Source organism: Equus quagga, chromosome 11, assembly GCF_021613505.1.
Source record: "Equus quagga isolate Etosha38 chromosome 11, UCLA_HA_Equagga_1.0, whole genome shotgun sequence".
NCBI classification, from domain to species: Eukaryota; Metazoa; Chordata; class Mammalia; order Perissodactyla; family Equidae; genus Equus; species Equus quagga.
In genome coordinates this window covers 53,951,380-53,971,630 of record NC_060277.1, presented here as the reverse complement: position 1 = coordinate 53,971,630, position 20,251 = coordinate 53,951,380, and the positions used below count along the sequence as shown (strand labels likewise).

Genomic DNA, 20,251 nt, shown 5'->3' with positions numbered 1-20,251 from the left:
ATTTCCATTGTTTCCAAGAGCATCCTCAGGCTTGAACATCCCTACATTCTGCTCTAAATAAAGTAAATTCCTTTAGGGAGAACTTAGGAACTCTTTCTTCCTGTGGCCTACGTCCATGCACCACTACCCCACAACCAGGCAAAATCTCTGAGCCACTACTCTGGGACTGGAGACAGAGACAGCCCGTGCATCTTATAGTGAAATTTCTGCCTCGGTCCTGAGTGGAGTGACAGTCTTTAGTCTTTGTGGCTTGCCTCGCCTGGAATGCAAACTCCACTCTACAAAAGAGCTGGGGTCAGGTCAGTTGGTGCCCCAGTATTCTCAGCTTGCTGCGCCTGGAGTAGCATCCCCACCTTATGAGTGGCTTCTCAGTGGAGGAAGAGATCCCCTTACTTCTTAGCCTCATTTTCTTGGAATCTAGTTTCTGCAACATGGACCTGGAGGGATGATAGAATTGGAACAACCCTCTCATGAGCTGGGATAATTACTGGGGAAGTCTCTAATGCCTCCTTACAGGATATGTATCTGGCTTAATTTTTTAATATGGTCAAAAATATCATAAGTATTGACATTAATCTTCCCACAACTCGAGAAGTAGGTATGAGGTCCAAGTTTTCAGAACTTTCGAATCAGAGAGGTTAAGAAATGTCTTAAGATCACAATTAGAAAACACCAACAGCATGGTTCAAACCCAGGTGTATGTGAGAGCAAAGTTTCCACTCTTGACTACATCACGACGCATAGACAGGAGTACGCCTGCACCACCACAGGCAAACAGTAAGGACAGCATGGTGTAGAAAAAAGGCATAGACTGGGAACCTCCTCTCTTTTCTAAATGGATGCCCTTTGGTAATAGTATAATTTTTAAAAACTTTTTTCTCATCTGTACAATGGGGATAATAATTGCAAGAATGCCTAAGTGGAGGCACTTAGCACCATGCCAGGCACAAAATAGCTTACATGTCTGTTTTATTTCCTATGTTTAAAATATCCATGGAAAATATTTTATGACTTCAATAGAAGTTCTCTCAATGTCTAACTTAATATGTTCTTGCATCAATTACGTTTTGCATTCTATCTTGAAATTAATATTGCTAATTGAAAAACTAAGAAATGAGAGGTTGGGAAAAAACAAAATATATATTATAAGAAAATCTAAAGTTAAAAGGTATATGTAGAAGATAAAATGTGAAAAACGTCTTTGTTAGTTGAACTCCACTCAAATAAATTGACCTTAAATAACATGATCCAGTGGTATTTCTTTTAAGAGATCCAAACAGCAGAAATTTAAACTGATAACTATCTCACATCTGCTTCAATTTGGCAGCCCTGGGAAATGTTCTGATTAAAGGTATTTCCCATCTGACATGCTTGGTTTATCCCATTTGGGATAACTTTAGCTACAATCAAAAAGCTCCAATGATTGACAACAGTTCTCACCAGTACCTCTCTCAACACATAAATTTTATAATAAACTCCATTGTCTAACCATCCTGTCATTGTTGACTTTTGGGAGAGTTGCTTCGGCTAAAGAGTTCTTTTTAGTGAAAGAAAATAAAACCTCCTTTCTTCTCTGTGGCATTTCCTGAAGACCTGAGGCGTTTTTCATTAACAACTCAGTGAGACTTTGGAGCAGCCTCTATATCTTACTTTCCAGTTATGAACGTTGAAAAAGAAGAAAACATGAAATGTCTCCCATAGTCTAGCCAACTATCTACCCTTCATTGCTCACATTGCCTTGAATTCACAAAAGTAGGTTTTGGTTTGAACCCTCAGGAGCTTCCTGGGTAAAATCTGAAATTAGCCCCCATACACGGAGGGCAAGAAGAGACCAAAGAAAGAGGCAGACCACTCCAGATTGGTAGATGGCAGACTTAATAAGCAAAGAAACTTACATACAAGGTTTGTCTTGGGCGGCCACAAGGCAAGAAGATCTCTGCACCCACCTGCCAGAACCTTAAAAGTTTATGTACAGGCCTTAACCAGGTTCAGTCACATATTCAGTCCAGAGGGTCTCAGCAACACCTCACTCTGTCAAGGCTGCATCCTTGAAACCACTCCTACTGTGGGAATGGTTGGCAGAACATGCGCTCCAAGGACAGGGGAGGAGATGAGGAGTCTCCGATTGCCCGGGTCCAGTTCACGGGTAAATCAGCACTCATGTCCTCTCAATGACCTCCTCTAACATTCTGTCCCTTGTGTTTTGCTCTTACAATCTTATATGTCCGTCTCGTCTGCAATGTGCCCTGAGCATCAGCAAGAAGGTTCACTAGCATGCAGATGGCTTGTTTGGCGGCTCTCTGGCTACGTTGGAGGCAGATGCCACAGCAGCAATATAGATCCTTCTCAACTTACGATGGGGCTATGTCCCAATAAAACCACTGTAGATTGAAAATATCATAAGCTGAAGATGCATTTAATACACCTAACCTGTGGAACACCACAGCTTAGCCTAGCCTACCTTACACATGCTCAGAACACATACATTAGCATACAGTTTGGCAAAAGCATGTAACACAAAGCCTATTTTATAATAAAGTGTTGAATATCTCATGTAATTTATTGAATACTGTACTGAAGATGAAAAACAGAATCATTGTCTGGATACAGAATGGTTGCAAGTATGTCTGATGTTTACCTGTAAGATCGCAGGGCCAAGTGGGAGCTGTGGCTGTTGCTGCTGCCCAGCATCATGAGAGAGTATCCTACCACATATCGCTAGCCAAGAAAAGATTAAAATTCAAAGTACAGTTTCTACTGAATGCATATCATCGTAAAGTCGAAAAATTCTAAATCGAAATATCATAAGTCAGGGAGCTTCTGTATAGGCACATACAAGAGAAAACACAGATTAACACAGATTAAGAAAATGATTCCCAAAATAAGTAACAATTTTTTCCATTATGAACTCCATGATCCAAATCACTGATTGATTAAGTCCCCTAGGCTAGGGGTCAGATCACTCAGGGTGTTTACTTGTGTCTCCATGTGATTTAGTAAAGATGATACAGTAGCAGACTCATCAGTTATGAACATGCAACATTCCGTTTGCATAATGGCACAGGTGCTTTCTTGAGAGGCAGTGATAACGTCCAAGGCCATCCTATTTTGAAGGATAGTTTTCTCATTGGAGACATTTCCGGGTTCAGTAAGGACAGGCTCTGCTGGCTATCATTTAAGGCTTACTGGGTGAATGTAGTAAGGGCTTTGATGTGTGCTAAATGTCCTCCAGGCATTTGTCATTTAAATGGTTATACCAGTGAAAAACAGAACAGATCCATCTCGTGTCTGGACACCACAGGAATAGCAGAACTCTAAAGTCAAAAAGACAGATATTTAGTAGGACCTTGTATGGGAAGGTCTTCCTGTTCTACGAGAATTACACTTGTGGCCTGATCCTTAGGTGTTAGTGTAGTTGCACCTTTAGGAATCTGACCTGGTTGTACATACGATACGTGTTGGCCAGGGCAAGCCGCACTGTTAGGCATGAGGAGATGGACTGGGAGTGGGATACACCAGACCAGGATTTCCATCTTTTCCCCTCTTTCAATGGTGCACGTTCCATTCCAAGTATAGTGCATTTCAACAGGTCTGGCTTGCAGCAGGACAACAGGATCCCAGTGGAGACTGAGCAGTTCCCCTCCACTGGAGGTTCAAAGTAATTCATCCCAGTGGGATGTCCCATTGCAAATTCCAGTAGATAACACCTCTCATAGGCATGATGGTGCTTGGTGTTCTCAGCAGCACAGCACATTGATCCACAGTGAGACTTATGGCAATGGCTGTTTCCCGCAATTTCTATATCTTTCTGGTGTTGACTGTCTCAATAGGGGTCCCCAGTCTGGCATACATAGGACAGAATAGGCCCTACTATTTGATCCTTCAAATGTATTAATGCCTAGGGCAGTACTTTAGTCCACAGGGCTAAGAGGTTTCACTTGTAAGTAATTTAATCTGCTTCTTTAATATTCCATTTTTCCTTTCTACCAACCCTGCTACTTGCATGCTGTAGGGGAGATGGAACCTCCATTTAATGTCAGGTTTTTTTGCCCATTCTTGCACATCATGACTTTTGAAATGTTGACCCCGGTCACCATCTATTCAACGAGAGCATCTGTACATGGCACTCAGCTTCTCCAACCCTCTAAAGGTGGCAGCCTGGTTTGTGCAGCAACAGGAAAATCTTGGGTTAGGCCAGACATGGTGTTCATATAAATCAAGGCATATTTAGAACCCTTACTTGGAGGAGGGGGCCAATATAATCAATTTTCCAATCCCTCAATGGCTGGGAACTCCAATGGATGCTCCCAGACTCCCATGGCAGTTGCCTTGGGCATTGGTTAGAACATGCAGGACATGCTGTCACTGTATTAAGCAAGTCCCTGTATCTCAAGGGCAATCCAGCATCCTCAGCATGTGCCATCCCACCTGAGCGCTACAGTGGTTCCTCTTCCTATGCATCCAATCTGTTGTGTTTACTGAAAGATCACTTGCTAGGGCTCATACCCAAGCCAGGGTGTCAGCTTCCTTATTTTGTCGGGGTGTCAGTGCCTGATGAGCCGGGACAGTATGCTGAGATGGAGACAGTATGGACTGCCTCAGGCCCTTCCAGGCAAAATTTTACTGGACCATTTTGGGACAGCTTTTGGCTTTTCCAGCTCCCTCTCTGCCTCAGGTCTTTCCCACAGCCCATACCCATACCTGGGATTTGTCAGTTTCCCCCAGGTCAGCACTGGATCGCCCAACATCATAAATGTCTTGCTCCACAACTGGGCTCAGCATGGATATCGGTGTCCCAAACCAGGTACACGGGACGGACTGGAGTATCTTGACTTTTATTCCTACAGTGAATGTGGTTCCATCGGGGCCTTCAAAGACTGGGGCATAGATGGTCTATGTCGTTCCCAACTCCCTAAGGATTTGTTGTACTTCCTCTATCGATTTTCAAGGTTCCATGGGCCCAGGGAGATCTCTCTCATTGGGCCAGGCCCCCCTGTGGGCTACAATAATCCAATCTATTGGGTTGGAGTGAGTACCTTGAACCCTCCCCCTCCGGCCCCCAGCACCATGCAGACCCTGCCAGAGGGCAGGGTGTGCGGTGAAGTTGCTCATTTTCTCTACCTCCTGCCCAGTCACAGAAATGCCATCACCCCCATATCCCACAGCTGCACTAACCATGCCTGGACACTTTCCCTGGCCTGTTGGCAGTTGTATCAATAAGCTCAGCAGGAGTATGTTCTCTCATTACAAATGTTTCCTGAACTGAAGCCTGCCCTGCTGGCTGGGGTTGTTGCTGTGCTTTTGTTTTCCTTTGTATTGAGTCGAATGGCTTAGGGCATTTTGTCCATTTCACTGCTAATCACTGTAACATCCTCCTCTTCACTCTCACTTTCCCAGGGATTCTATCTCTTAGCATCTCAATCAGGCTTTGCCACAGCGCTGGGACCTTAATCCATGGCAGCTTGCACCCTCCTAGCTTTGCACAACAGCACGCTACAATCTCCAACATATTATCCTGCTCTCCCACCTGGTCTGCCAGCCCCGAAGCTAGCAGAGTAGTGGACAACCGCACACCTTTCTCTAACCTCAGCTCTTCCAACTTTTTAACTGGAGCATCAGCCTCTAGTTGGGCATCAGTGACCAACTGAATTGCCCCTGGTAGAGACCAGCCTACTGCGGCAGCCATTCATTTCCCTTCTTTGCCACAGTGTGCTCTGCACTCCACAAAGAAGCACATCAAACCAGGCAGTACTTTGGGGGTGTCCCCATACTCGTAAGCATTTAAGCCTTGACCCCACATGGAGGTCAATGGCCAACACAGGATTTCCCCTGCACATGCTTCTTTCCCAAGACTCATTTCTTCAGTCTCCTAGCTAGCTCACTACTTGTTGGTTCAAAATCTTGAGAGGTTCCCAGGTAAAATCTGAAACTGACCCTTGTGCACACAGGGCAAGCAGAGACTGAAGAAAGAGGCAGACTGTTCCAGATTGGTAGGTGGAAGGCTTAATAAGCAAAGGAACTTACATACAAGACTTGTCTTAGGTGGCCACAAAACAAGTAGATCTCCATATCTGCCCACCTGAATCTTAAAAGTTCAGAGGTCTTAACTGGGTTCAAGCACATATTCAGCCCAGGTGGTCTCAACAACCCATTACTCTCCCAAGGCAGTCCTTGAAATAGCTCCTAGCGTAGGAATGGTGAGCTGACTTACATTCCAAGGACAGAGGAGGGGATGAGGAGCCTCCAGTTGCCTGGGTGCAGCTCACGGGTCAACAGGCAGTCACATTTTCTTGATGACTTCCTCCAACAATAGGATAATACCATGAAAAGAAGCATAGATTGTATAATAGCCCAAAGTAAGGAATATAAAAGCTTTCTTGTCGCTGGTGGCTCCTCAAAGAGTAGAAAAACCCAGCGGCATCTTCCCCTGCTCTGCAACAAAGTAGACATGAAGTTCAATTACAAGTGAATTATTCGCTCTTCATACAGTGTTTTGCTGTGTCAAATAGAATCTGTTGTATCAAGCAAAAGAGTTTGTTTCACCTGAAATTACTCATTCAAAATATTTATTGAACACAACCTAAATACCAGCACTTTGGTGGCTGCTGGAAACACAGAAGTGAACAAAACAAATATGGTCCCTGCCCCTATAGAAACTTTCCATGCAACAAGGAAGGCCAACATTGAGTAAGGAATTGCTGGTATGATCGAAGGAATCAAAGGAAAGTTAGCATTATTAACAAACATTGCAGGGATCTTGAACTTTGGAAGTGACAGGACAGGTGTCTGAAAGGAAGTGATTTTCTCAGCATCAAATTAAAGGATGAGTAGGATGTGACCAAATGAAGATAGCATGTTCCAGGTAAAGGAAATAGCACCTATACAGACTCAGGATTAAGAAGGACTAAGGCATGAAGTCCAGTATAGTTGGAGAAAATCAATTGAGATAAGGAGGAACCATGATGTCAAAGGGTGGGAAGAGCCCCAATCCTTGATGGTTTATGAGTCTTGACAAGGTTTCAGAACTAGACACCACTAAAAGATTTTAAGAAATGCAGTGTTATGACCAGATTTGCATTCTCAACAACCATTTTGCCTGCCAAGCTGTGAGAAAAATGACGGGAAAAAGATCAGTTAGTCTTCTGAGGAATCCAGACAAGACAATGGGGCATAGAGGAAGAGAATGGCAGAGGGGATACAGAGAGGTGAACAGTTGAAGGATGCTTAGAAGATAGAATCAAAAGGTTTTAGTGGTTGATGGGATGTGGAAAGTGAGGGAAAGGGAAGTCACGTTAATTCCTAGGTTTCTGGGTTAAGCATTTGAGAGAATGGTTGTACCATTCACAAAGACAAAAAACTTGTCTTGTAGAAAAAAGATGGTGTGGAAAGGAGTGGGGAGGGATCTCACTTTGTTCATATTGAATTTGAAATGCCTGTAAAATGTCCAGCTGGAGGTATGCCAACTCATTGGATATACATGCCTAAAGAATCAGAAGAAAGGACTGGGCTAAAAATACAGTTTTGGCATAAAAATGATATCCAAAGCCAAAGAGAGAAAGTGTAAAAGTTTCCCATCCTGGTTGATCATATGACTCATCTGAAAAATGTATTTAAAATAGATATATTCTTGGGCCTCCATCTCCAACATGTTGACTGAGAATCTCTAGATAGTAGTTTATCTCCTTAGCTCTATTTTATAATTATCTAGTGAGTTTTTAAACGTCCTTATCAGCAGACCTTACCCTAGTTCAATTAACCAGAATTTATGAGGATAGGATTCAAACATGAGGACTCTTTTAAAGTTCCCAGGTGATTCCAGTGGGTATCAAAGTTAAGAACTACTGCCCTAGGGGAATGGCGGTAATCTGTATAATTACGAAAGCATCCAGATTATACAATTATCAGCCAGATTTGAGCCTCATGTTTTCAGCCATCTTTCACTAGGATCTCTGCTCAAATAAGCCTTTCCTAACCACTCTACCTAAACTAGCATACAAACCACATACACCCAGCACTCTCCATCCTTCTTTCCTGCTTTATTTTCCTTCATGGCGCTTATCATCCTCTGACTGTATTTGCTTTTCCTGTTTATCTATTGTCTGTTTCCCACTCTAAAAATGTGAACCCCATGAGGTCAGGGACTTTGTCTATGTTTTCCTATGTAGGAAGAATCCCAGCACCTAACACGTAGTAGGTGCTTAATCTAATATTTGTGGAAGGAGGGAATGAAAAGGGATCTAGAGTTCAAGTAGAGAGGCTCCTTTTGTTGAAACAGGAGGAAAGGATGGGTACAGATGCAGGTGGGTTAGTAGCCCTAGTGGTAGAAAGGTGAAGTTTCAGTTGGGCTTCTCATTCCTATATGAAAGAGCTGCTTCTATGAGAAGTAGAAAGAAATCTCATGATCAGAGTGAGATACAGGGTTGGAACTTGAAAAATTTTGGAAACAGTTGAGACCATGCCTAGTCAACTACTGAGTAGTGTTGACAGGCAAGTTGAGGTTGAACATCACGAATTTGTAAACCACTTTGCCTCAATGGGTGATTTTCTCCAACTGTGCTAGGTATCCTTGGTACAGACATGGAGATTACAAGCAGTTGAGATAATCTGGAGTTAGGGTTTTAATACATAGATGTGACAGAAGGATAAAGGAGCAAGCGAGTTTGGTTCATTTGAATAACAGGATATTAAATGGGACTCTTCCCTTTCATTCAGAATTGGGCAAATAAATGTCCATAAAGATGTAAACAACCATTGAGTACCACCACATTCTAAAGAGAGCCATAAAGTACACTCCCTCAGAACTGGCTGTGCCATGAAACTATCACTCCATCACCCCCAATTAGCCTATATTTGCAAAAGACTGAAAATCAAGAAGAATCCACTGAAGCCAGTAAGCATTGGTGTAGTGTAGAGAGTTATGGCTTTTACTCTCCATTAAAGAAAGAATGCTTCAAACCCTCACCAAGTAAGCCACATGAGAGAGGCTCTCAGAAAACCACTCATAGAGACTGAGGGGTATCTTCAAAAAGGGCATGTTATCCACTGGGTGGATATCTATTACACAGTGGAGTTGCCTACTTAACTTACATGCCTATGTACCTCATTGTGAGGCAGCAAGGAAAAGAGAGGAGGCATTTGCAGGGGGAGACTTTCTTCTTTCATTTGGCTTGACAAGGATGCTTGAGTCTCCCGTGGTCAAACGGCCACGTTATTAAAAAATAGCCAGACTTGAGCCATCTTACTGGAATCCCTTCTAAGAGGACTTCAGGCCAGAGGGAGGAACCTTAGCAGCAAGCAATTGTGAAGCATACCATGGGGACAAAAGCTGAGTGGGAGTTGAGAGAGGTCATTTTGAGATACTGGGCAGTGGATAGGGCCCCTGCAGGCCCCTCTGAAAAGCATACACAGGCACTCCACGTGAGGAGCAGCATTTGGGTACCTGCCACACAGTGAGCACTGACAGTAAAGAGAGGATTCCAGTGGCACATGTTAAGTGGAGAAGACCTTAACCTCTTTTTGTCTAGTCTTCTCTCTTCACCTGAATTCTGAAAAAGCTGGAGTGAAAGAGCTGACATACCACCTCTGCAGTCCAAGTTCCTGGGTAAATTCTGACTTTAAGGCAGGAAGGAAAATGAGCACTAAATTGGGTTTGAGATTAAAGTTTGCAAGTGGATTAAATTGGACTATGATTTAAAGCAATGATCTAAAAGCAATGAAATCTTTCTGAGGTATGCTAAGGGGTAGGAAAGAATATCCCACAGAACATAACTGAAGGCAGTGGCTAAAGATAAATAAAACTAGTTTTGCACTCCTTGGAGTTCAGGCTCTTCAATAAATGGGGTTTGTTACCAAGACGTGGAATCCAAGCTGGATAAGGAAGGAAGTGAAGACAAGGAGGAGCTGACGGACGGGAAGAACACAAAAGGCTCACTGCCTTGAGCGTCATGATGAAGCTAAAAACAGTTGCAGAGGGGGCACTGAGCAGGCGAACTGGAAACCCAGAAGAATGGAGCATCTCAATCAGTGGTTTCAAAGCAGTGGCAGTTTGTAATGAATACAAGTTCAAGTTCAGTCCTTAAAGAGGCTGAGTGGCTGAGGTTGAGTAAAAAAAAAGGTCTTTGAAGATAAGAAAGTCAAATAACTGAGAGAATGTTGGACGTGTCATCCAACGTGGATGCTCAATTCACCCCAGAAGATGGCAGATATTGGGTTGCACTGAGGGCCACGTACTAAAGCCTCTACTGAATGGGGTGGAGTAACCACAATGCAAATAAATGATAGTGATGGGGAGCTGGGTATGAGCTTCAAACGACAAAGGCTTTCCACAGAAGGAAGATTTATTGGTCTGGAAGCAGCGCTGAAGAATGAGGAAGACACGTCCACAACCACCAACTCTGGAGGGCACAGACAGTCTCTTCAGTGTCTTCAGGGTTAAGCCAGGAGGTGCTGGGGTTGTTCACTAAAGGGGATGGGCATCTGGGGGAGTTTGTTAATAATGGAATAAGGATTCCAGATAGTCCAGTGGAAAGTTGGTGATAAGGAGGAATAGGAAGTTAGCAGACAGAGTCAAGATTCGCAGAGACATCTGTATACCACTCATAGAATCCTGAGCAGGAGACATGACATGGTCAGGTTTGCATTTTAGATAAGCCACTCTAGCATCTGCGTGGAATACTTGAGGGGGGCCAAGGCTACAGGAAGGGAGATCATTTAAAAGACTGTTATTTTATTCATGACAAGAAGTCCAAAGGTCTAAAATTGAATAGTAACAACAGGGTGATTGAGATATATATATATAACTAGACCTGACTGATTGGGTTTGAGAAGTGGAAGAAGGAAGAGTTTACAAAGACTCTTAAATTTCTAGCCTGAGAACTTGGTGGTTGGTGAGGACAAAGGAGGAAAATCAGATTTATGGGGAGATATGTTCAGATTTGGACATTGTGACTGAAGCCTCGAGTTGACCCCCAGTATTCATCTCCCTTCTTACATTGTGATAGACTAGCTAACTTTAGTTTGGCATATGGCCATCCAAAATAAAGGTAACATTTCATACTTGCAGCTAGATGTAGCCAAATGACTAAGTTCTGGCTAATGGTATGCAAAATAAATTTGTTATTATAATATCGGTTGTGTTTGCATCTTCCAGGAAGTGTGCTCAAAAGGAGGGTGGGTTTGTCTACACGCCTTCCTCCTTCCTGTAGGGAATATGGACATAATAGCTAGAGCTCTATTAACCATCTTGGATCATAAGGCTAACTTGGCCATGGAAACCACAAACAGCAGAGCAGCAAGATAGAAAGAGCCTGGGTCTTTGACTTCTTAAAAATGAGAAATAAAGAAATTTCTTGTTTAAGCCACTGTTATTTTGTGGCTCTCTGTGACTCACAGCTGAAACTAATCCTAATAAATACTAGATGTGTTAAATATGAGGCATCTGTGGAACTTCAAGGAGGGATACACACTTGGATATACTGATAGGGAACTAGGCAAGAGATCAGAGTTGGAGACAGGGTCTGTAAGTGAGCACATATGGGCCATTCCCTGCAAGCAAATCCATGTGATTTTTCCCTCTAGGCTTCAGTGGCCTGGATCTAAGAGTGAAAAAGTGAATAAATGTTCACTTAGACATCCACATCTAAATTTATTTTCTAACCACAAGTATAAGGTGACTTAGGGATCAATATTAATTTGCATTTAAAAGATTGTCTTTGAAAATAAAAGATTTACATCAGCTACTCTTTGCATAATAGGTTACCCTTCCTAAGGCACTCAGACCACTTGAGGACAATATAATCAATACCCTTTTTATTATGGAGAAATTATGACTAAAACCAAAGGAGGAATAATCTTATATGCCAAATACAGTGCAATGGATATAATAAATAGTAAATACTTAGGAATAATCACATTGACCTTATTTGTACAAAAAATAAAATGTAAATTTTATTTGAGCAATTGCATAGGCAGCATAATTCTTTGTAGACTCAAAAACAGATGCTCACAAATCTGAGAATACATACATGCAGCCACCTGTTAAGCTTGTTAAACTGTGAATCCCATTGTACAAAATACTCCATAAAAAATACTCAGAAATTAGGGTCTATGTAAATACTACTTTTAAGTTTTGAAAGCTTTCCCACTGTAGACCTCGTTAGAAGCTACAACCTCTTCCTACAGTTATTTCAGGCTAGTTTCTTAAAATTAAGGGTCCTAGCTTCAAATATAAATTATAAGTGATGAATTTCTTATGCTTCCAAATTTAAAGAGCTAGAAAAAGTATTTCACGTTGTTCTGTATTCCCCCAATGAAAGTTTGGACAAATAAATCAACACTTACATGTTTGATTTTGTGGGGTTTCACCGTTAGTTTTTATACCCAGGCTATCTGATCTCTTCTCTCTATAGCTTGTCAGTGTGCGCTCAATCAGGGATTACAAAAATAATTTTAACATAAGATTCAGCAAACTTAAGGAAGAAATATACTATGAAAATAAAAATCACAGCATGCATTTCAGCTAGTTATTAATTTTGTGCTTATCACCTGGTTAGGACTGCCTTGGCCCCTTAGTCCCTTGGCCCCTCTCCCAGAATAAACTAGAAGGTAGTGACTGAGTGCCTTGACAACATCAAGAATCAAACTCACATGCAGCCACTGAGAGAAGGTGGAATTCCTTTGCGCCTCCATTCTGTGTGGCCCCGGGCCACAGCTGGGCCAGTGACAATCTGAACTGAACCCATCTTTAGGCTCCTGATACAGAGGCGCTTCATCAAGGAGCATCAGAAACCCAAATGAATCAGAAATTAATCAAAATAAATTCACAGAACTTTGAGGTTTGAAAGCTCCCGCCCAGAGACTAAGCGTTCCCAGGAAGGGAGGGGGAAGGGAGACTACCTGCTAATAAAACTGGGTGAAGAACCCCGAGACCTAGAATCTTAGTCTTGTTCTGGTACTAATTAGCCGAGTCTGTTTCTTCCTATGAAAGCAAAGAATTGGACTGGGATGACCTCAGTGGTCTCTTCTAACTTTAAAAGGTGTGCATATTGGGAATTACAGGTGCATGCTATGAATTTAGCAATCTGCTTAAAGCCTCCTGAATAAAATACATCCATTTATTGTCTATTCCTTTTGATCTTGGTCTCCAGAAAATACTTAACTCAGACGTTTTGCTCTGTAGAAAAGTTTCTATCACTACGACTCAATCTTCAATTGATGTTAGTTCTTTCAAAAAAATATTTACATGGTTTTCTTTGATATTTAGAATGACATTACCGCATTTGTAAAACTGCAAAAGGAAGGTATCACTAAATGTAAAAATTTCCATTAAGGAATTTTCCTTTCTGCAATTAAACATGCTATAGGTAAAGTATGGTACAGGAAAGTGATCATACGCATATGAAGTCATGTGGCTGTCAGAGGTTCTTTGGTTGTTTGGGGTCTCCTAGGATACCTAGTTGTTTTTCCATCAACCCACACATCCTCTACATTCCTAAAAGATCCTTTGGAATCTGCGGGGCTTTTTAAGGCTCCCACCACTCTGTTTTATGACTTCACCATATCATTAAAAATCTAAAGTTATTTAGCATAATTTAACAGTCTTAGCAAGATGTGTAACCGTATCCAAGGATATGAATCTGTTTGTTGTAACAACCGCCTGAACACTCCAAAAGGCCATTCAAAGAAAAATCATACCACGACAAATTTTCAGTAGTTTTATTGAAAAATGCCTCTTTTGTTTCAGAAATAAATAATATAAGGCAGTGAAATTCACAATCTGCAGTTAAAATATAAAAGCAGCAATTCTACGGCCATAGTCTTGCAAACATTTTCCAACTGCTTTTGATAACTAAGAAACATTATGTTCCGGAAAAGAAGTTCATACTAAATATACAACACAAACATGCAATTCCATCTGTGCAGAATAATCTGCAATTTGGCATAAATGTTAGTGTGTCTAAAACAAGGAGGTTTAAGGCAATAAGGAACTGTATCCCGTCGATACAGTAATTTCAGCTACATGGCTTAAGTTTTGCGGTTGTTAAAGACGTGTAGGAGCACTCTATGCCCTAATGTATAACAGAAGGGAAAAGAGGAAGATAGATAATTGCAATGGAGTTGACTTCTCCCTCCTTTTGGGTTTCAGGAGGGGTATTACTTCGTGGTGTAATTGAACTGCAAATAAGTATTGGAAAAGATAAACTGCCCTCTGAAAATATACAGTCGTTCTGGGTTCCAGGACTTACTGCTTGACCTAGGAGTGTCATTGAGGCTGCCGCCGTGCTAGCTAAAGGCACAAGGCACGTTCTCTCCTTGCCGTTTTCGTGAACAAAGTACTGTGCAAGCATTTCAAGCGCAAAGGCAAAGATGTCTACAGACTGCGTGCAGCGAGCTAGGCTTCCTGCAGAAACAAGGTTCCTTGCGCTCAGAAAGGGTACTCTTGGCTGAAGCAAGGCCGGAAGAACCACGGAGATAGAACGCACACTGCTCTATCTGACCTGTGGACGAGAGTCCCAACACCTCCCCCCAGCCTGGCCGCGCCGCGCGGCCCCAGGTTCAAGGCCCGGGGCGGCGGGACCTGGCGCGCCGCCAGCGCGCGCGGGGAGGCTGCTCGTCGGCTGGCTGGTCGGCGCCGTAGTCCTCGTACTCGTCCGCCGTCCGCTCAGGCTCCACTGGCACGACGAAGGGCTCGCGCTCAGGCAGGTAGGCCCCGCCCTCGGGCACGTAAGGCTCTGTCCGATTCAACATTACAGTTATGGCATGATTTGGAAGGCACACACATAGCAAAAGCTAGATCATCACCCGAGGTGATGGCACGCCAGTCTTATCTCACAACTATAAATAGAAAAGTTACAATGTTCTGATGACTCTCATTTGCAGAGAGAATTTGATGATGATCAAATCATGAAATGGCCCTTTTTTTAAACCTTCAAAGATCCAGCAGTAGATACAATCATTGCACAAATACCTGGGAAGGGTCAGAGAGACTAGGCCAGACAACTGCAAACGCAGAACCTAGGTGGGATTTTTGCGAATCCCCAAGCAACTGTTCATGACTTCAAACTCCTCAATTCAAAGAACAATTTGGAAAGACGGAGAGGTGAGGGGAAGATTTATTGGCTCCCAAAAACTGAACTGGGGAGGTGAAAATAGGCTATCACCAGGTAACATACAGTACATGACATTCTCTGTGGCTCTCTCCCCCGCAGACTGAGTTACAGCTGCCGGGTGAGGAACACCAGTGGCTACAGCGAGACAGGAAGAAAAACTGTGACTATAAAACTTTGGTTTGAAAATCGCAGTTACGAAACCCAAATGAGAGCACATGTACAAAGAATAATAATAATAAGACACATGCCCTCTGTCAGACATATCACTATCAAGCAAGAGATGAGGAGCTTGCATTCCGGGTCATGCCGGCTTAGAGAGAGCGCAGGCTTTGATGCAGAAGCTTGCCGCAGAATTGTTAAGTGATTTTAGTGGACAGGGTCACATACAAATCATTTACAAGCCACAGTTAGTTTATTATTTACATAAGACATTTCTCTTTAACCAGGTTAATTGTTTTTCTCAAAATGGCATGATTTCAGCTGGTTAGTAGTTTTATTATGCGCCTCTTTCACAACCGAGGCTCCCCATGACTGTGTGTTTGAACTTTTTTTTTTAATAATATTTACCTACATTATTACTGGAATGCATCAAGCTTATAAACTAACACCACTGCTTTTGTCTCATTCAAGTTAGTATAGTCTCCACCCTCCTTTATGATATCAATCCAGTTCATTAACCATATCTGTAGTGAGATTCCATACAGACTCATTTCCTAATAAGCACGTGCGCAAACATCTCAGAAACAGGATTTTCATGTATTCAAACTGTAAGCAGCACTGGCGACTTAGAAAATTTGTTAGCCGGAACCTGAAACAGGTCAAAGATGATAGTGTTTAAAAGTTGAATTACTATGCAAAAAATATATATACACATCCATCTAAGTATCTAATGGTTAAAGTATATATATATATATCCATATATTTCCAATTATTCACACATACCATAAGGCAGAGATAATTTAAATTTATTTTATGAAGAATTAAATTGTAATTTTGTGAATGGGTTGCATGAGAAATTTACATTAAGATTCATTACTACTTCTGGTCATATGTAAGGATGCACATAAATATATAGATATATAGATATTTAGATATCCAACTACTCATGCACTATTTGCTAGTAGCCAACCATATCAAACAGCAGTATCGTTTTTAAAACTTGCAAGATGCTTGAGGGTGCGCTGCTGAAAAGGTCACCACTGACCACAGCATGACTTTCTCATTTCCAGATCAGCATAGCTTCTCCATCCTCACATTCCCCAAAATCAGGCATAAGAGACTTCTGCCCTCTATAATCGTCAAACACTAGAATTTTACTACCAACTCTTTAAAAAGTATTACGTGCTAGATTTCATAAATATGAATTCCTTGGACAGTGTAAGACAGTGAATTATTTTTAGTTGTCTGCACCATATTATCAAATAATTTGCCTACACATTAGAGTCCCAAAACAATTTTTATATATATAACAATTTTTATATATTCTTGACATTCCATAATTGTATTCAACAAATCCCTGTTCCCAGCCTTTAGGTTAAAAAAAAATTCAATTGGTAGCATTCTTTTGAACTCCCAAGAGAAACAGAGAGGTTTATATGATGTCATTTGAGAAATGCAAAAATATAGGAAGGAAGAGGATATAATTACTCAACTCTTAACAATGAAATAATGTTTTATGCTTTGAGAACCCAATTGCTATATAATCAAAACACACAAGTGAAAGAGTTGGTATCTTCAAGAAATTCTCACATCAACCTTCCTCCAATCCTAGGGAACTCCATTTCCATGAAGGTTGTTTAATTCAGGTGAATTTGGGTTCCTACAATGGCAACAACATACCTGGATAGCCTTGCCCGTTGTATGGGATGCTGGCACACTGGGAGGAGTCACAGTACCCAGGAGGACCTGGGGGGCCTCGGATACCTGAGTTTCCAGGACGACCAGGGGGCCCAGGGGGACCTCTTGAACCTGTAGACCCTGGTGGACCTGTTCTGGATTCTCCTTGTGGACCTAGTGTGCAGGTAAAACAAATATTTCCTCTCTTATTAAATACATCTCCCGAGGCAACCAACAATACTTTGGCACCTCCACTGCCCCAAGACTAGACGATTCATTAGTGTCTGGCAAGAAAATATTTCCTTAAGAAATCACCAATATGAACCAAAGTGTGGAACTTTCTTACCAGTGATTCATAAAGAGTTAATGTGAGAAATCCAACTACTTTAATGATTTTATTCAAAGAAAACTGACTTAGCAAGAATTAAGCCAAACTGAAGATAGGAGTGAGTTCTCTGGTTTGCTCCCACTCTCACAGAGGTAGGACCACCTGAAGGGAATGGCAACATCAGCCACGTCAGATGCCAGGAACACAGAGAGCACCTGCTCCTCACCTCCAGGCTCTGTGAAGCAATGTTGCTTCTGGACTAAGTGATAGTCACTGATGGTTAACATAAACCTAAAGATTTAACCGCTAGGACTGATCTTGGTTGCAAGGGTCTCGTGGACCTTATAATGAAGGAAAAAAATTATTTTCAATCCAGTAAATGAGATGCATAAAAAACTAGATGACGATTATTTCTTTCAAAACATCAGTAAAGAACCTATGAATGAAATCTTGCAGTGTGTCAGGCTTTTTAGTGAGACTGTATTTCTCAGTCTACTAGCAACATCTTGAAGAGCACTAGAAGAAACAGGAAATGGCACTATTCTTCTAGGCCATGAGGCCAAAAAAACAAACAGGAATTCCATGAAAAAGGAAATAGCAACCCTCTGTGTCACTGAAACTCATTCCCTCATAGAGTAAAGTTATAGTGAATGCTTAAGAGAACACAGTCAAACATTTTTTGAACAAAGAGAATATAAAAATAAGGAGCTTATACAAGCTGAACCTCTTGCTAAAATGTGTTCCATGCCCTAGGCATGCCTGAAGCTACCAGGGTTAGGCCGTGGCTCCTGGGGGCTGTAGGCTCTGAGTATTTATACCGTGTACTTACTTGATGTTCTAGCAAACCTACCTGGGGGGCCAGGCAGCCCTCGCGGTCCTGGAGATCCAGTACCCCTCTCGCCTTTCTCTCCTGGCAAACCTAAGGAAGGACAAAAAGAGAAAGCGCAGGGAGAAAATTATCTGAAAACATGTCGTTTTCATCTTAACTGATAATACTTGATTCAAGTAATTCATTTCTCCTAGTGAAAGCAGAACCTAATTTTTCACAGAAGTTTACTCTTTAAGCCAAATTCTTTCTAGACATTTGTGTAATTCCAGATTCATGGCCAAGAAATATATCTGGCTACAAGTCAGGGGAAAAATTATTTGAAGAAAACAAACATGTCGAATATATTTTTTTAGAAACAGTAATTAAGGACAGAAATTTTGAATAAATAGTTACAACCCATTGAAAAACACCTTATCTTTAGTAGCCCTATTAATACAGTATCCAAACCATCCGAATTATAGAAATATCTAAGTTTTCTCGAGAATAACAACTACTTTGACAAAAGCAAGTACCCAAAGTCCTGAACCATCTGGACTCAGATAATCCTACTTTTCTTCTTTTCCTTCAATTACACTTATCTACCATGAAATTAAAGCCAAACAAACACTTAAAATGAGTGCCAGGTCCTGAATAAAGGAACCAAAAGAATTTGGATCTAAAACTGTAGGGCTGCTTAGGTGTATTCAATTCCTGCCCAAGTCTTGCCAGTCATAACAATTAAGAAGATTTTAGTGCCTGATTCAGTTTGCCAAGATTACAGATTTTCCTGTTAACAACAACAATCAGAAAACAGCGTTATCTTTCCTGAGATCTCCTGACACAGTCATCCAGTTTTCTAAGCCATGGATCTCGATGGCTTGTGGCTGCCCGCACAGGAAGACAGGTTCATGGACACAGCTCTCCTGGGGCTGTCCAAACAAGACTAGCTAATGCAGATGGCCAGGTTCAGTGTCCCGTGCCTTTCAACCTGACCCAGCTCCTACCCTTGCAGATTCCTTCCTTGATCCCCATGCACCAGCCAGAAATGCTGACCTCGTTCACCCGGGGGGCCCTGCATCCCTGGTGTGCCGGGGAAGCCTGGCCGCCCCCCAGGTCCTGGTTCTCCTCTGGCTCCCGCACTGCCAGGGGGGCCTGGGGGACCCGGCGGGCCCGGCTGGTTGCGACTGGAGTGGTAATCATTTGGAATCTGATTCAGCATCTGATTGAATCTGCTCATCTGGCCTACAAATAGAAATAAGACTTGTTAGTAAGAAACCCAATAAGGGAGGGATGAGAAGGTGGAACTGTTTTCTCTTGGTGTCTAGTGAAATGCATCTCTATTCGTCCCCCCTCCAGGAAACATTCTAATTAGAATCCTAAAAATAAAATAAAACCCTCCAGCCATCCAGGACAAAAGGATCCCTCATAAACATTTGTCTCCACAAGCATTGCTATAAACATAAAAACCTCGTAAAATTTAATATGGTTCCCATATGAAGCTCTGAGGTTTGCCAAAAGATATCACTCAAAAAAGGCCCTTTTTAAATTAACAAATTATACTATTTTTGTGTGTACCTAAGGCAAGGATAATCAGGCCTTAGTGTAAATGGGGGTTGCCTGTGGGATATGTTGAAAAATACAGATTTCTGGGCCTCCTCTGCAAAGACAGTGATTCATGAGGTTTAGGGTGTGGCCCAGGAACCCTCATTTCTAACCAGCAGCGCAGGTGCTTCTCGTGCAGGTGTCCTGACTGAGCCTTCTGAAAGAGGGAGCCTGAGCGTGAGCCACACTCAGTGCACAAGCACGGAGCCCTATCACGTACCGGGCCTCACGGAACAGGAAGAGAGAGGCTGTGAAAAATAAGGGGCAATAAAAGGTCCCCACCGAAATGGACTTTCTACGATCAAATTAATCTTGGGGGGCCTGCTCCCACAAAATCATAGAATAACTTAAGGTCATAATATAAAAGATTCAATGTTTGCTGCTTCTATATATTCTCAGATGAAGATCAGTATACATCCTAATATGGAAACCGAAAAACCCTTCTAAAATATGATTTTGTATCAGATCGAATATAAGGATAGCATTTTTTTACCCTGGGTTATTATTTTATCTTGCTGACAATCATTAAAATATCACTAGCTTTATCTAACCAGATACAAAACTGACAAT

General features: G+C 42.0%; 1 protein-coding gene across 2 annotated transcripts in view; it reads right to left on the bottom strand.

Annotated features, from left to right (window-relative positions):
• Positions 1-13,698: 13,698 nt before the first annotated feature.
• The window catches only part of COL12A1 (collagen type XII alpha 1 chain), a 108,386-nt gene continuing 101,833 nt past the window's right edge, over positions 13,699-20,251 (bottom strand). The window contains exons 63-66 of one of the 2 annotated variants that reach the window (XM_046676244.1): positions 19,133-19,321; positions 18,122-18,190; positions 16,947-17,117; positions 13,699-14,729 (exon numbers count right to left, since the gene is read on the bottom strand). In XM_046676244.1, coding sequence (XP_046532200.1) covers positions 14,554-14,729; positions 16,947-17,117; positions 18,122-18,190; positions 19,133-19,321 — 605 coding nt within the window. In that variant the 3' untranslated portion in view covers positions 13,699-14,553. Of the gene's footprint in view, positions 14,730-15,092; positions 15,916-16,946; positions 17,118-18,121; positions 18,191-19,132; positions 19,322-20,251 lie in introns of those variants that run through there. The other variant, XM_046676245.1, reaches the window with a different exon arrangement.